The sequence below is a fragment of the Anomaloglossus baeobatrachus genome, chromosome 4 (genome assembly GCF_048569485.1).
Source record: "Anomaloglossus baeobatrachus isolate aAnoBae1 chromosome 4, aAnoBae1.hap1, whole genome shotgun sequence".
Lineage (NCBI taxonomy): Eukaryota > Metazoa > Chordata > Amphibia > Anura > Aromobatidae > Anomaloglossus > Anomaloglossus baeobatrachus.
The window spans coordinates 527,141,581-527,159,920 of NC_134356.1; the positions used below are offsets into that span (position 1 = coordinate 527,141,581).

General features: G+C 42.5%; 1 protein-coding gene across 1 annotated transcript in view; it reads left to right on the plus strand.

Moving 5' to 3' along the window:
- The window catches only part of ANPEP (alanyl aminopeptidase, membrane), a 151,838-nt gene extending 133,498 nt beyond the window's left edge, over nucleotides 1-18,340 (plus strand). The window contains exons 15-21 of the mRNA XM_075345914.1: nucleotides 3,072-3,219; nucleotides 3,979-4,070; nucleotides 9,306-9,413; nucleotides 12,528-12,695; nucleotides 13,859-13,999; nucleotides 14,241-14,319; nucleotides 17,449-18,340. Coding sequence (XP_075202029.1) covers nucleotides 3,072-3,219; nucleotides 3,979-4,070; nucleotides 9,306-9,413; nucleotides 12,528-12,695; nucleotides 13,859-13,999; nucleotides 14,241-14,319; nucleotides 17,449-17,604 — 892 coding nt within the window. The 3' untranslated portion in view covers nucleotides 17,605-18,340. The remainder of the gene's footprint in view (nucleotides 1-3,071; nucleotides 3,220-3,978; nucleotides 4,071-9,305; nucleotides 9,414-12,527; nucleotides 12,696-13,858; nucleotides 14,000-14,240; nucleotides 14,320-17,448) is intronic.

Genomic DNA, 18,340 nt, shown 5'->3' on the forward strand with positions numbered 1-18,340 from the left:
TTAAAAAGACGTAGTGTGAAAGCAGCCTTAATCATGGAAGCTATCTCATAGACGCCTGCCATGATTAACCTAGGACTTAGTGGCAGCTATGGGCTGCTGCCATTAACTCCTCATTACCCGATTGCTACCGCCGAGACTGTCGCATAATGGATGCGACATTCAGCCTGAGAATAAAGAGCCGTGGCTGTGTGCTTACCCTGGCTGGACAGTAAAAATACGGCGGATCCCACGCTTATTTTTTTCGTTTTTTATTAGGTACGTTTGATTTTTATTTGCATTCTATAGGTATGTGTCTGTGTGTGAGTGTGATATGTGTGTGTTTACTCTGCTCAACTTCGTCTTCCTCTCCTAATGACATCACTTTCTTGCAAAACGCAGGGTAGTGATGAACATTATGTCCCAAATAACGCGAAATACCACGGGAATAGCGCAGGAAAACGCAATGAAATGCACATAATTTGCTACCTGCGTTATTCCCTGTTGGTTTATGGTACAGAAATGAACATTCAATTCACGGACAACAGCTCTGGTGGACATTCCTGCAGTCAGCATGACAATTGCACGCTCCCTTAAAACTTGTGACAACCGTGGCATTTGCTGTGATAAAACTGCACATTTTAGAGTGACTTTTTATTGTGGCCAGCCTAAGGCACATCTGTGCAATAATCATGCTGTCTAATCAGCATCTTGATATGTCACACCCGTGAGATAGATGGATTATCTCGGAAAAGGAGAAGAGCTCACTAATACAGATTTAGACAAAATTGTGTACAATATTTGAGAGAAAAAGATCTTTGTCTACATAGAAAAAGTTTTAGATCTTTGAGTTCAGCTCATGAAAAATGGGAGCAAAAACTAAGTGTTGCGTTCATATTTTAGTTCAATGCATGTGTCTTTTCGGGATAATTTATTTTTCTCCAATCTAAACAATTGTTTTGAAGAAGGGGGAACTTGTTTTCTTTGAAAACCCTTAAATTATTTTTTTTACCATATTTAGTAATCCCATAAGGAGATTTAATTTAGCAGTGATCTGATATATGTTACTAATTTAGTGCAATCTATTATCCTAACCTGTCAGTATAACGGTGCATTCAAATCATTGTATATATCGGACTTAGGCGGGCTTTGCACGTTGTGACATCGCAAGCCGATGCTGCAATGTCGCACGCGATAGTCCCCACCCCCGTCGCAGGTACGATATCTTGTGATAGCTGGCGTAGCGAAAAATTATTGCTACGCCAGCTTCACATGCACTCACCTGCCCTGCGACCGTCGCTCTGGCCGGCGACCCGCCTCCTTCCTAAGGGGGCGGGTCGTGCAGCGTCATAGCGACGTCACACGGCAGGCGGCCAATAGTGGTGGAGGGGCGGAGATGAGCAGGATGTAAACTTCCCGCCCACCTCCTTCCTTCCGCATAGCTGCCGGCGGCAGGTAAGGAGATGTTCCTCGCACCTGCAGCGTTATACACAGCGATGTGTGCTGCCGCAGGAACGAGGAACAACATCGTACCTGTCGTGGCAGCGTAATTATGAAAAAGTCAGAGCCTGCACCGAAGATACGATAACGATGCTTTTGCGCTCGTTAATCGTATCATCTAGGATTTACACACAACGATGTCAAAAGTGACGCCAGATGTGTGTCACTTTCGATTTGACCCCACCGACATCGCACGTGCGATGTTGCAACGTGCAAAGCCGCCCTAAGATTGAATCACAATGACGGATTGTCCTGTGTGTCTCTCGACCTGAGTGTAACACCCTCTTAAAAATATATGAAGCTGTCATGCTCAGGTTGGGAGACCCACCTGTCAGTCCGTGCATTGCAGTCTGTTCTCAGTATGATTTATACAATCATCTGAATGTACCCTAAGGCTATGTGTGCACATTGCGTAATTTCATGCGTTTACACTGCGTATTGCACTGCAGCATAAACGCATGCATCCTGCGTCCCCAACACAATCTATGAAGATTGTGCATAATCCATCCGCACGTTGCGTTTGAGAGCGCAGTGATTTGCATGCTGAAATTTTGATCCAAATCGCTGCGCTAAAAAATGTCACTTCTTTCGTGCGCTTTGGATGCTGCTCCCACTCTGTCTACGGGAGAGGCTGCATCCAGAGCGCATGAAATCGGCATCTATTCTGCAGACACACTGCATCCATTACGCAGTGTTTCTACAGCGATTTGAAACGCACATGCACTGCCAAATCGCTGCAGAATTTGCAGCATGGACACTACGCAATGTGCACACATAGCCTTATACTGACAGGCAGCTTGTTAAAATCCACATATGGTAGAATCTAATAGGCGTTAGTATATGGTTGACCCAGAGCCATTGTTAGCGCTCTAGGAACCATATCAACCCAACAGTATTGGAAAATAGTGCTGTGGGGACTGATAGGCTGATAGAGGGAGCACTCTTCCTCTGATAAACTCTTTAGATATTGTAATTGCTATTGATCTTATGGGTCATATGAGGGGTTAAATTGCTTTTGGGTTAAGGGGTTTATTAACTGCAACTAGGGTAAGTTCACATACAACTTTTAACCAATGATTGAACAATACAACATTTACTGAAATAGACATGTCATTAAAGCCAACAGGTCCTCTTTAACTAAATGGCTGCGAATCCAGTGTTAGTGCATAAGGTAGTATGAACTATAAATAAATATATATAAAATCTCTCATTGTATGTTCATGTGGTGGAAATTACATGCAGATTAATAATCTTTGTATCATTGTAAGGCCGAGGATCAGATGAGGATCATATCACAGTACCTGGAATGGCCGTGGCTCTCATGACCTGAACATCACATCTTCATGTTTTTCTATGCAGCTCTCTGCTCATGTCAGGAGAGCCTCCGGCCAGCCTGGGCATTTTGATCTGATCATTGTCCGAGTTATATGAACATCTGACCCCTCACTAAATTTTATAAACTACTAGCACATGTATATATAATATATCTTATTCTGGAAATGTCTTTTTTTCCATGCTTTAAGCAGCAGTTTATTCTCCCTGTTTGTTTGCACAGTCCCTGTAGATCTTACATTTTTATTTTGTTTGCTTTTCAGAGCTCAGATAATACAAACTACAAGAGCACTCCAAACTACATCATTTCTCAACAAAGAAGTGGAGTACATGCCTTGGCAGGCAACTCTGAACAGTCTCAGTTACTTCACACAGATGTTTGACCGCTCCGATGTGTATGGACCAATGAAGGTAAGATGTTAAAACCTTAGATTTATTTATTCCTTTTTTTTGCTGAAAGATGGTCTGCATAAAAGAAATTGGTTTATTTTTCAGACAGAACCAATGCATTGAAGTAAAGGGGTCAGTGGGAAAGAAATTATAGTTTTCACTAAGGGTACATGCCCATGTTCAGTATTTGGTCAGTATTTTACTTCAGTATTTGTAAGCCAAAATCAGAAATGGCTCAATCAGAGGGAAAGTATAATAAAAACATGTCACCACTTCTGCATATTTCTCCCACTCCTGGTTTTGACTTACAAATACTGAGGTAAAAAACTCACAAAATACTCACCGTGTGACCGTGGCCTAAGAAGAAACATACCAGAAGTTACATAATCACAGAATAATTTCTTAAAAATTATATATTTGAAGTAATAGACAAGTTAGGTATTTGGTAAATCCCGGGTCGTCCATCCTCTCAATCAATCTGGCCACACAGGTCCTCAGCATCTCCAATGATTGACATCACTGGATCTTCTAAGGTCAGCGCAGTCAATCAATGAAGCAGATGGTGGAGCTGGCTGGCCAGATTGATTGGAGGGACGGTGTACTGGGCCACACATGAGGCACCGAACTCCTAATTTGCATTCATCTTTGTAGATTTTCTGACTTTAGAACTACAAGTGTGTTTCTTCTGAGAGAAAGCTGGCTACATGGAGATGACTTTACTTCATAAAGTAATATTGCCCTGACAGACTTGCTTTGATTATGCCATTTTTCTTTAAACAGGCTTACATGAAAAAGCAAGTTACGCCTCTATTTAACTATTTCAAAACACTAACTGGTAATTGGACGACCAGGCCTTCAACTTTAACAGAACAGTAAGTGCAATTACTATTAAGGCCCCATTCACACATCAATATTTTTGATCAGTATTTTATCAGTATTTGGATGCCAAAACCAGGAGTGTCTCCAAAACACAGAAGAAGGCCTTAAGGGCACTTTACATGCTGCGATATTGGTACCGATATCGCTAGCGAGCGTACCCGCCCTTGTCGGTTGTGCGTCACGAGCAAATCGCTGCCCGTGGCGCACAACATCGCTAACACCCGTCACACGGACTTAACTTCCCTGCGACGTCGCTCTGGCCAGCAATCCACCTCCTTTCGAAGGGGGATGTTTGTTCGGCGTCACAGCGACGTCACACGGCAGCCGTCCAATAGAAGAGGAGGGGCAGAGATGAGCGGGACGTAACATCCCGCCCACCTGCTTCCTTTCTCATTGCTGGTGGATGCAGGTAAGGAGATGTTCATCGTTCCTGCAGTGTCACACACAGCGATGTGTGATGCCGCAGGAACGATGAACAACATCGTACCTGCAGCAGCAACGATATTTGGAAAAGGAGCGATGTGTCAACGAGCAACGATTTTTCCCATTTTTGCGCTCATTGATCGTCGCTCCTTGGTGTCACACGCTGCGATGTCGCTAACGGCGCCGGATGTGCGTCACTAACAGCGTAACCCCGACGATATATCGTTAGCGATGTCGAAGCGTATAAAGCACCCTTTAGGCTATGTGCGCACTAGAAAGTGACTTTTTCTTAAGGAAAAAATGGACCCTCTGAAAGAATTCTATATCTGTGGTAAAAAAATGCAGCAAAACCGCAATGAAATCCGCATGCGGTTTTACTGCATTTTGGTGAGTTTTTGCTGCAGATTTGACGCGGATTTACCGCAGGTTCGTCCCTGCGGCTGTTTACCATTATGTATGGCAAAAACTGCAGGTACCTGTGGAAAAGAAGTGACATGCTCATTAATTCCACAGTGGAAAATCCGCGGGTAAATCCACAGGTATAAAAAAAACGCAGTGTGCGCACAGCATTTTTTAAAATCCATAGTATTTGCTGGGGAATGACTGCAGCAATGTTAGGCTGGAAACACATCTATGCGAGTAAAATCGGTCCGACTGGGCTGAAAAAAAGTCGGCTGATTTTAGTTCACGAGTGCACTTTAGGTCCGAGTGCAACGCAAATGCGATGCTTTTTCTGAATAAATTAATGATTTTACTAGCGTGTGTTATGCGTGTGTAATGCGTATTTTTTACTATGTCATCTGCCATTCAGCTCTGCTACATGGCCGCTGACAGCAGACACAGACAGCCATGTAGCAGAGCTGAATGGCAGATGACAGCAGACACAGACAGAGCCGCACGATCAGAATGAACTCGGGTGAACTTCACCCGACTTCATTGTCATGCTGCTGCTCTGTCTGTGCCGCGTCCTGATTAGCGGTCACCTGTGAAGGGCTCACCGGTGACCGCTAATCCCCTGAGTGACTGAAGTTAGCAGCCCGCTCTCATACTCACCGTTTCCCGATCCCCGGCGCCGCGCTGCACGGCGTTCACACTGCTCCGGCGGCTTTTACTATTTTGAAAAAGCCGGCCGCTCATTAAACAATCTCGTATTCCCTGCTTTCCCCGCCCACAGGCACCTATGATTGGTTGCAGTGAGACGCCCTCAGCTGAGCTGTCACTGAGGTTAATCGCGGCCACCGCTGGATCCAGTGGCGGCCACCGGGTAACCTCAGTGACAGCTCAGCTGATCGCGCTACTCACCTCAGTTGCTGCGTGGATCTGACAGGAGCGGCGGTGTCTTTTCAGGTGTGTGTATGTGTTTATTTACTGTAACTTACAGATTAATCATGGAAGGTATCTCGTGGAGATGCCTGACATGATTAATCTAGGATTTAGTGGCAGCTATGGGCTGCCATTAACTCCTTATTACCCTGATTTGCCAACGCACCAGGGCAAATCGGGAAGAGCCGGGTACAGTCCCAGAACTGTCGCATCTAATGTATGCAGCAATTCTGGGCGGCTGCTGACTGATATTGTTAGGCTGGGGGGCTCCCCATAACGTGGAGCTCCCCATCCTGAGAATACCAGCCTTCAGCCGTATGGCTTTATCTGGCTGGTATTAAAATTGGGGGGACTGCACGCCGTTTTTTTAAATTATTTAATTATTTATTTCACTGCACAGTATAGACACGCCCACCGGCTGCTGTGATTGGGTGCAGTGAGACACCTGTCACTCAGCGTGGGGGTGTGTCTCACTGCAACCAATCATAGGCGTCTGTGGGCGGGGAAAGCAGGGAATACGAGATTGTTTAATAGGCGGCCGGCTTTTTCAAAATAGTAAAAGTCGCCGGAGCAGTGTGAATGCCGTGCAGCGCCGCGCCGGGGATCGGGGAACGGTGAGTATGAGAGAGGAGGTGAAAATGACCGACAGACTGTGAGAGAGGGACAGAGATAGTGACGGACCGACAGAGAGAGAATAGAGACCGAGAGGGAGAGACCGACTGACAGAGAATAGTGATTGACAGACATTGTGACACATCACTCGTTTCCAGTGTTTTAGGAAACATGCGAGAAATGTATTTAGAAAATAGGATGTCACTAGGATGGTGTGAGTGCCGTCCCGTGACATCCGATTATTTACACGCTTCCATAGACTTGCATTGGAGAGACTCGCAGTAGAAACTCGCAAAAAAGCAGCATGCTGCGATTTTTTTCTCAGTCCGATTTGAACTGAGAGAAAAAAAATCGCAAATGCGAGCTGAATCATTCACTAACATGTGTCCGATTCCAATGCGAGATTTTCTTGCATTGCTCTACTACTCGCAAGTGAGAAGCAGCCCTTAGACACATTTTCTGCAGCAAATCCACGGCAAAATCCGCAGCGTGCACACATAGCCTTATGCGGGCGTCACACGAGATGATCTGTCGTGCGATATGTCGTCGGGGTCACGGTTTTTGTGATGCACATCCGGCATCGTTCACGACATCGTCCCGTGTGACACCTATGAGCGACTCAGAACGCTCGCAAATTGTGTATCGTTGACATATCGTTCATTTTTAAAAAGTCGTTTATTTTTCTTTGCGCCGGTTGTTCATCGTACCCGGGGCAGCACACATCGCTCCGTGTGACACCCTGGGAACGATGAACACAGCTTACCTGCGTCCCGCGGCTCCCGCCGGCTATGCAGAAGGAAGGAGGTGGGCGGGATGTTACATCCCGCTCATCTGCGCCCCTCCGCTTCTATTGGCCGGCCGCTGTGTGACGTCGCTGTGACGCCAAACGTCCCACCCCCTTCAGGAAGTGGATGTTCGCCGCCCCCAGCGACGTCGCTCAGCAGGTAAGTACATGTGACGGCGGTTTAACGACTTTGTGCGCCACGGGCAGCGATTTGCCCGTGACGCACAAACGACGGGGCCGGGTATGATCGCTCGTGCGATCGCACGATAGATCATACCGTGTGACGCCCGCATTAGACTGGAACTTTGATGTTGTTAGTCTGTCTCTAGGATTTGCGGGGTTACAACTCCTATCAATCAACTAATAGCTGGCAAAAAATGGCCTTTTGGAGACAGTCTGCTTCAAAACAATACAGAAAAAAATCAGTTAAAAACACTTGAGAGACTCTTCCTATTTATATGTATTGTAAAACCACTTTGCTGTACATATCCTCAGTCTTTTGAGAGTTATCTTCCACTTCAGATGTGAAAAATACCTACTGGGAAAAAAAGTGCATATTAATTTTTTGAGTCGGCTCCTGATGGGATCTGCTCCAAAGTAGGCACTGCCCAATCAAAAAGTTGCAAAGATCTTCATGGCAAAAAAAGTTTTCCGAAACACTTAAGGTATTGTGCACAAGCTGCAGATTTAGTGCAGAAATTTTCTGCACCTTCTTGCAGAAAAAGGAAGAGTTCTGCCCAGCGCAAGAATGAGATATATGTCAGTAAATTTCCAGGTGCTTTATTCTGCTTGGTTTCCAATAAAAACGGTCATATAAACATATGAACAGTTAAGACATAGTCCTCCATGGATAATGACACAACAGCGACGCGTTTCGGCTACTGGAGTGTAGCCTTTGTCAAGTGGCTTTACTATGTCAAGTTTCTTGCAGAAAAATGCACCAAAAAAGCATGCAGTTTTGGTGCTTTTTTTTTTTTTTTCGTAAAGTCAATGGCTGAAAGGGCTAAAAACGCAGGAAAAAACAACCCAACAATTAACATGCTGCAGATTTTTTCTGCACCAAATCAGGAAGGGATAAAAAGCAACATGCACACAGAAATCTCATAGACTTTGTTGGTTTCAGGATTGGCATGCAGATTTCTCAAAAAAATGCATCAAAAATGCACGGTGTGCACAGGCCCTTAGAACACTCTCCAATACTTCATCAGGAATATTTTCCGAAGCGGATTTCACTACAAAAAAATTGTATTTTTTTACTGCCTCAAAAAATTTGTGTGCGCTGTTTACCTTTGCTTGTTCTAGCAACTTGCATGAGGATCTTGCATGAGGATCCCACAACCTGGTGTATTGAATTTCATTATTTTCTTTTACCTTACCTAAATAATCAAATTATTTACCCCAAAATAAGCAAGGCTATTACACATGGGCGGAATTGAATGTTGCAGCTCCGACCATTTCATTTGATGGATATTTGAAACATTGAATATAATTCCTTAAAGAATGAGCCATGAGACTCCTTCCTTCATTTATAAAGAAAAAACAAGATAGCCAGCACTAAATGTGCACTTCAGCACTAAAAATTCCAAACTGTACGTATTATTAAAATTTGAGATTTTTGACAACAAATTGCAATTTCTTGAGCTACGCCGCCATGTCACGGCAAATCTCTTTGGTGCAGTCCTACTTTAAATTATTTTTATTTAAATGTGCCTTGCGGCCTCACATATGAAAAAAGTTGAAGTGTTCTTAGCAGCATTTACCTGGTGCTTTTCAATCCCGTACCCATAACTGAGTCATGGCTGTGGGTGGGACAGGCCCGAGCAAATGCGGCATGATAGGGCTTGATTGCTGAATGTGAACAACCACCAACCACCAATCAAGGCAGGTGGAATACATCCCAAATTGGTAACAAGATGCTAAAATGTATTTAAGTCTAAGTGGGATATTATAAAGACAGAAACATCTGCAAGGGTGGGGAAAACAGAATTAGATTATATGTACATCTTAGATTAATTGTAATTATTATTATTGCACTTATAACTTGATTTTTTTCATTGTCTTACTTTGTATATTTTGTAACCTACAGATACCAAGAAATAAATGCAGTCAATATGGCTTGCAGTTATGGAATCACAGAATGTGGAGAACTGGCTACTGAATGGTTTAATGAATGGATAACAACAGACAGAAATCCGTAAGTATGGATATAACATTAGTATTTAGGGCAAGCACGCACTTTGTGTTTTTACCTGCGTTTCTGCAGCGTTTTGAGAAGCACCTTTTTCATGTCAAATGGCCTGCGTTTTGCGTTTCCATGTTATTCTATGGATAAATATGTTTTCCAGACCCAACTTTGCGTTTTAAAACGCAGCGTTTAATTTGCATATTTTGTGGCAAAAACCATGCGTTCAAAGAAGCAGCATGTCAATAGTTTTTGCCATTTTGGGTGCGTTTTGCTAACATTGAAGTCAATGAGAAATGGCAAAAACCTTCAAATTCCTGAGTTTTGCTTGCTTTTTCAGTGCTGAAAACATGCGTTTTGGACTACCAAAACGCATGCTTTTTGTACATCAAAATAATGATTTGATATGTCCCTTTACACACACACATACACAAAATCCGACAATTTAATTTAAGAAAAATATGCATTTATTGCTATATTTCCAATAAAATGTGTATTACCGCTGTAATTTTAAGAATTATCGTAAATCTATTTTCATTATTTTTCCCATTAATATAGTTTTTTTGGGGTTTTTTTCTATTTTTTCATTCATGTTGACTTTTTAAACTTTATTAGGCAGTGTCTTGATGTTCAGAACGCATCTATCAAAACGCATGTAAAAAGCGCTGAAAACGCATTAAAAACGCGGTAAAAACGCATGCGTTTTCAGCGCTAAATTTCTGAAAAAGGCAACTTTGGTCAAATCAATTAGGGAAAAAAGGTGCTTCTTGAACTGCAAGTAGGAGAACGCAAAGTGCGTGCTTGCCCTTAAGCTTCAAAAGATCCTGATAATTACAGTATATAAATACACATTGCATATTTCCCTCAGCAGACGTCTGCTATCTTCAATATTGTTATTTCATCCATATTTATAGCAGAATGTAGAGAATTTTGTGAAAGCTTAAAGAGGTTATCTATGGTGTTTTTTTAATATGTGTCTAAAGCTAACAGGCAGGTAGTTACTAACAGAGGTAACTACCTGCGTATTGTACTTGGCACCAGCTCAGAGCGGTCACTGACTGCTCCTGCTGGCGATTCAGCGGCTCCATATCAGCAGAGCAGCTCTTCTTCTTCTGCTGGGCTTCTCAGTCGATGGGGTGTGACTGCTGGTGCAACACTGATTGATAGCGGGCTTATCCAAACTAGCGCAGTAAGGGTAAGAACGCACTTTGCGTTCACCTACTTGCAGTTCTAAATGCACGTTTTGGGCTTAATTGATTTGACCAAAGTTGCCTTTTTCAGAACTTTAGCGCTGAAAACGCATGCGTATTTACCACGTTTTAGATGCGTTTTCAGCGCTTTTTACATGCTTTTTCACCTGCGTTCTGACAAATGTGTTTTGAACATCAAGACACGGCTAAATTAAGTTTAAACAGTCAAACACAATGAAAAAAGAGAGAAAAAAAAGCTAAACATATATAATTTTAGAAATAATTAAGAAAATGGAAATAATGAATAAAATTATAGCGGTAATATACTATTTATTGGAAAAAAAGGCAATAATTTATTATTTTTCTTTAATTTAATTGTCGGACTATGTGTGTGTGTAAAGGGACATATGAAATCATTATTTTAATGTCCAAAAAGCATGCGTTTTGGTAGTCCAAAACGCATGTTTTCTGCACATAAAAAGCAGGTAAAATGCAGGAATTTGTAGGAATCTTGGTTTTTGCCATTTCTCATTGACTTCAATCTTAGCAAAACGCACCCAAAATGGCAAAAACAACTGACATGCTACTTCTTTGAACGCTTGGTTTTTGCCACAAAATATGCAAATTAAACGCAGCGTTTAGAAACGCAAAGTGCGGTCTGAAAATCACCATTTTCCATTGACTTTGCTGGAAAATCAAAACGCATGCCTTTTGGCATGAAAAAGGTGCTTCTCAAAACGGACCTAAACAGCACCTGAAACGCAGGTGGAAACGCAAAGTGCGGTCATACCCTAACACTATGTCAACAGAGCAGAGCGGAAAAGAAGCTGCCATTCTGTCAATATAACATTAGTGGAAGCCGCTGGATCGGTATGAATGGTCTGTGACAGCAGAGATCGGCGATGAGCAAAACAGGCAGATAGTGTCAGGTGGGACTAAGAAGATAGCGGGAAACCAGGGCCCCTTAGCTAGGAGTCCTGTGCTATCCCTATTCTCATAGAAACCCTAATGGTGAGGAAGTCTATGTCTCCTGTCTGGCCCTGCTCCTGGCCAGCCCTGATCTTATACCCCCTCCACCAGGGGAGGCCAGGACAGGAGTGTGATTTAACCCAAAGAAATAGACACACATGGGAAACCAAAACTCTGTTACACAGCTCATACACACAGAGGTATAAGACAATAAGAGATTAGCAGGAAAACAAGAGCAGGGTGAAAACAACAAAATGACGGGTAAACTCCACAACAACACCAAGCACAGGCTACTCTATCTACAGCAAGTCTGGGACACAACTCACAGAATAACACAGCATAAACTATATTCAGCATGGGTGGAACATCTCCTCCAACCTAAGTATGAGAGGAACAGATGTGATTGGCTTCCTTAGAACATGTGATCCCAGAAGCCTGACAAGCAGGCTAACAGAGGTTAACTCTTGCTAGCATATCCATGACTTAGCACACAGCTGCTTGATGCCCGAATCAGCCTGTGTAGATCAGAAATACCATAGAAACAATCGAGTGGAGTGTCAGAATCTGCAATGTGAACAGCATTTGATGCCTTCATGACAGTCTCCGAGTTTTATGTAAATCTCCGTGTAACAGATAATTAGCAACTACGTTACCGTTAATGCTTAGGCACACCATTAAAAAAAAAAAAGTCCAGGATAAATGTAATATTGAATGCTTATTACTTTTCTTGGATATGAAGTTTAAAGGGGTGATTCTGTACATATATTCCATAATTGTATTATTAGGGTGCTTGGTCATTAGCTTTTTTTCTGTGACAGATGTATAGTCCGGCCCAGTGGTGCCTACACTTTCTGTACATATTTTGCAGCCTTTAGTTCTTCAAATCTGACCTTAATGATATGACTCATTGTTTTGTAAAATTGAAAAAAAATTTCAATGACATTGTTTTCTGTGTCAATATGAACAGCATTCATCCAAATCTGAGATCCACCATCTACTGCAATGCTATAGCTCGAGGGGGAGAACTGGAGTGGAATTTTGCATGGGAAAAGTTCAGGGCCACCACTAATGCCCAAGAGGCTGACAAACTGCGAGCAGGTCTGGCGTGTAGCAAGGAGCCCTGGATTCTTAATAGGTAAATGAGTTTAAAAATCTAATACATTTTATTTTTTAGAGGTGTTTTCTCATCATCATAAATGTGTAAAATTGCAAAGTGCTTGTGAAATTAAGAACCTGTGCAATTTACCTCTTATTAAAATCCTCTTCGCTCTCAAAAGCAGGGTATGTGGGGGAAGGTCTATCAGAGGTGGCCATTTTCCTAGGTAGCGTTTACAAGCTGTATTGCAAAGAGCTTGGAAATGTGTGCTCTGTATGATCCTTGGAGCACACACTTCCAAGCTCTTTGCAATACAGCTTATAAATGCTGCTCTGAAGCAGACCCATACGGAGTTCCATTATTTAAGGGTTCCCCTTTTCCCACACTTGTGAAAGAAGAATATAGAAAATGTGGAAACAGTCTCGCTCTATTATAGCGACGAATGCTCAGATGACCATTCTTCATCATCTACTACTTTCTTGAGCACAATCCTGCAGTCTAGGGACCCCATTCTCTCCATATGTCCACACAGAGCACCATTAGTGCTTGCACTTGGCTTCTCCTACCCCACATGTACTCCTCTTCTCCCTGACATGAAAACTACATGGGAGCAGTCACCAGACACAGTCATCTGTGTACCGAAGGTGAAGGCCACATAAAATCTCCCAGAAAAACTCCTAGAATCAGAGAAAATGCTCATCCGGGCTTCTAACGGTCTCCAGCATTCTCATCGACAGGATTAATAGTTTTATACTGAAAGCCCATGATTTTATATATAAGTAGTAATGTACATTCATACAAAAATGCTACATAAAATTATACTTTTGCATGGGTCCAGCTTTTTCCAATCCCTGGCAATAAGTTTCAATGAAAGCATTTTTGGCTAGAAATAATTTTTCAATTGGGTTTCACAAAAAACTGATAAACTGTTTGGCTTGTATAGTCTGTGCATTACTGACCATACGGTGAGGGCTGAAGAATGAGTTAACTATAAATCTGTCAGTGAGCTAGTTCTGACACCATGGTTTGTAACTAGTTTTTCTCCTAAGTTCCTCTATCTGATATACCCACATCAAAGCTGAGTTGACTGAACTTGTTTTCTAGCTGAAAACCCACTAATAAATCCCCCCTCTCTTTCGCATATCATGGTCTAGTTAATAAGAACTGATTTGTGTTCACACTTTCATATCTTCAATTCACAGACTCCTGGAATATTCCTTGGATTCCACCAAAATCCGCAAACAAGATGCTCTTTCTACGATTACCAATGTCGCTAATAATGTGGTGGGCCAGTGCCTTTCCTGGGACTTCATAAGAGCCAATTGGGAAAGAATTGTTAATGAGTAAGTTCAGAAAAGGACCATATGTTGTAAACTTCAATATTATGTGAATATGACAAATATATAATCATCTGAATATTTTTACGTGGCTAAAGTACCCTGCTTATAACAGACTTAAAATGGAAATGTAATTATAACTTTTTTAACTCTATTCCATTTAATTAGATTTGCAAATGTATTATTTGCCTGTTTATTCAGTCATTCATTATGTTTTTGATTTGTTTTCTTTGATTTTTTTCACTAGCATTGGAGCTGGAATGTCCTTTGGTAATTTGATAAATGGGGTCACTAGAAGATTTTCTTCAGAATTTGAGCAGCGGCAAGTAAGTATAATATTTTCGCAGCCTACTGACTAGTTTTTCTTGGAAGCTAAAAATATCAAAATTAGCTTTAAGAACTTCTTTACTGTGGCTGTAGCTGATCATTCGTCGGACCCTGGTGCAGTGGCCATTGCAGTAGTCCATGGCCACAAACGAGAACCCTGTGAACCTCCGCCTACCTGCCGGCATCCCAGGTGGCCCTTCTGACAACGTTGTGGTATGACGCAGGCATAACGTTGCACCGGGCCTACTAGTGAGAAGAGGCGCTGGGGATTTCGGCAGGGTGGAAGATTGCTGGTCAACACAGACTCCCACCATGGCCGCTGTGCCAGGGTCCTAAGAATATTTTTCTTCAACTCTATGGGCTACTGATTGGTTGCAGCTTTCACATGACATTCTTTGTGTCACAAGTTCACCAGGGAACTTAAGGTTCAGAGGGGAAAAGCCTATCCGGGAGGTAACTACATTTTTTTATTTTAAACAACACCTTAGTGCCATTCATAAGGGTTTCTCCATAAGAGGATATTTCCTGGACAACCATTTTTGATACTCCCTGGCACTTGGCTTTGCCAAAACTATTGATTCAGCCATGTGCGGATTACATGAGTTTTTTCACTTGCGGATATTCGGCTTCTAATTCTATGAGGAAAGTCTGCACATAAAATTCAGAATACTCGCAAGAGGAATTGAGAAGTTGTAGATTTAAAACGGGTCAGTTTACCCAGCATGAATAAAAAAGCACAGTGGGCACGAGATTTATATAAATCCCATCCACTTTGCTGGAACTGTAAGATGCTGTGTTTTTGATGTAGTTAAAATACGCAGTCAAAAACTCACCATAAACTCTTCATGGGAGCTTAAGGCTACTTTCACACATCCGGTTTTTGCTCTGCGGCACAATACGGCGCTCTGCAGAAAAACCGTAACCGTTTTTTTTGCCGCCGGTTGCGGTTTTTTTTGCATAGACTTACATTAGTGCCATATTGTGCCGCATGGGCTTGCGTTCGGTCCGGTTTTTGCCGCATGCAGCAGATTTAGCCGATGCCGCGGCCGGATGGAACGTTGCCTACAACGTTTTTTGCTCCGGCAAAAAAAACGCATCGCACCGCATCCGGCCACTGCTGCGCATTTTTCAATGCATGCCTATGGATGCCGGATGCGGCGCGATGCAGAAAAACCGCATCCGGCCGCCGCATGCGGTTTCTTCCACTGCGTATGCTCAGTAGCATGCCGCAACCGGGAAAAAACGGACGGGCTGCATGTAAAAACTTATGCAAAGGATGCGGTGTTTTCGCCGCATCCGTTGCATAGGTTTCACAGCCGGATTGAGCCGCAGTGCTCAAACCGGATGTGTGAAAGTAGCCTAAGGGCTGTTTCACACATCCGGCATTGAGCCGGATTGCCGAATCAGTCACACTACAGTACAGTGTAATACAGTACAATGGCATCGCGGCAAGCTCCGGTCACAACCTAAAAGTTGTAGAATTTTTAAGTACAAAGCCAATAGAGAGTTATCCATAGAGACTCTGCCCTAGTTGCCTGTACTAAATAATGACTTGAAGGTGCTGACATTTAGGCAGTCAATTGATTTTAATGAAGATATTTTTTGCTGGTCAACTGCTAGATCAAATTTACTGGAATTCAGTGTTTTACCATCGAAAATCGATATCTGTTGAACTGGAGATATGAAGCCATGAGGTTGTTCAGGTCACTTTTTACAGTAATAGGCTAACATAGGTAATCTAAAATAACGTTTCACCCAAGCAATGCACAATACAACCAAAAACTGTGATCATACTCCTACAGGAATTGCTAATGGGGAACCGTGTGAATAGATTAGAAAAACATGTCATCAAGTTTTTCTACCCCAAACTAATGCCATTATGTAAAAGACCTGTAATGCTGATTATGTCGACAACTTTGAAGAATCTAGATTTATGTTTAATAGAAATTTATTGTTGAATTGTTATGCAAATAATTAATAATAATTAATACTTTTATTCATTTATATAGCGCTATTAATTCCACAGTGCTTTACATACATTGGCAACACTGTACCCATTGGGGCTCACAATCTAGAGTCCCTATCTGTATGTCTTTGGTGTGTGGGAGAAAACCGGAGGAAACCCACGCAAACACGGGGAGAACATACAAACTCCTCGCAGATAATGTCCTTGGTGGGATTTGAACCCAGGACCCCAGCGCTGCAAGACTGCAGTGCTAACCACTGAGCCACCGTGCCGCCCAATCAGATGCAAGTGCGGTGGGCGGGCCCTGTACTTACAGTTCTACTGCCTCATTTCCCTATTCGCTGTCCTCTGCCTGTCAGTTATTGACAGGTTACTCTTCTGTGCCTGCACAGATAATAATTTAACAATTGATTTCTGCAAAACACAAACCTGGATTTGTAAAATAAAGGTTTGGCTGTAATCTGCATTACAGTGCCTTTATATAGATGGCATTAGTTTGTGGTAGACAGACCTGATGACAGATTCTCTATTATCTTTGACAATCACAAGGATTTCACATTCTTCCAATTTCCATTGTGGGTCAGGGAGGAATTTTCCCACTTTCTGATGAATTGTCTGTACTCTGACTTTAGGGTACGTCCCCACGATCAGTGTTTGCTGCGTTTTGGACACAGCATGCTTCAGCTCGGCCAAAACGCTGCATTGTACAGTGCAAGCATAGTGGATGGGATTTCTAGAAATCCCGTGCCCACTATGCTTGTTTTTTCTGCAGCAAACACCTGCGACCTGCGGTGCATCTTTCCAGACCGCAGCATGTCAATTGTTTGCTGTGGAATCACATGCGTCCTCCGTAGGGAGAACACAAGCGAGAGACCGCAGCGCACCGAACCCTGATCATGTGTACAAGCAGCTGTGATCTCCTGCGTCCTCCTGTGGAGGAGACTCGCAGACCCGCAGGTAAGGACCCGCTGCATCCAGGATCCATTGAGTGCTGATCGTGGGCACATACCCTGAGGGTGGGTTTTTTTTGGGGTAGGGGGGGTTACCTTTTCATGTAATATTTGTACAGTAATAGGTTGAATTTGAAGGACTTGTGTTTTTCTATCACTGCACTGAAGTTATTCTCAGATTACCGAAAAAAATGGCTGTTTTTCCCCAACAGCTTTCGGATTTTAAACAGTATATTATCGATAACAACATGGGATTAGGATCCGCATCTCGTGCCTTGGAACAAGCTATAGAGAAGACGCAAGCGAATGTCATCTGGGTAACGCAGAATAAGGCTGCAGTAAAACAATGGTTTGAAGAAAATGCTTAAAGGACATATGAACAACACCCAGCACTCCTAGAAGAGCAAGTGTATAAACCATATGGTGCCTCCGGACGGACCTCCCCGTGGTTCTCAATATTGTATAAAGCCACAGAAAAAAGTGATACTGCAGAGATATGATTTATTTACTGACATGATTCCTTCTGCTTCATAACTCGTCATCAGGTTTCTATGAATTTCCTTTCTGAAGTGACTGAGAAACCCATAATTACCAAAATGTGCCATGTACTAGTTCTATGTGCTAAGCTTCCAAACTTTTCTGCATAGACCATGGAAAAATCCAATCTCGGACTCAGGGTCTAAATGTTCTTCCTATGGTTTACATATGCACATCTATATAGAGATGAGTAGAGGAAATATTTTTAGCATCCATTCACAACTGAAAGTTTCTATAAAGAGGGACCAGAGAGTTCATGGTCTTCATAGACATCCTTGTTTCTTGCTGAAAGTCGTAGTGTGACCTCTGAGTTATGATTAATCCATGAACCCAAAGAACCTAAGAGGCCAAGTAAACCAAAAGATAATTTTAGGTGAATGCCTAAAGAGATGTATATTTTCCTATAAGTGAAGATGACCACCTATATTTATACTTTATAATCTTGGTGTAAATAAGAGTTACATTTTTTTCATGAACACTAAATTAATACAGAGCACTGTGAAATAAAGACAACGGCTTTTGTTGTTTTTCATTCCAGAACGTGAAAATAAAAGCTGATTTAACAAA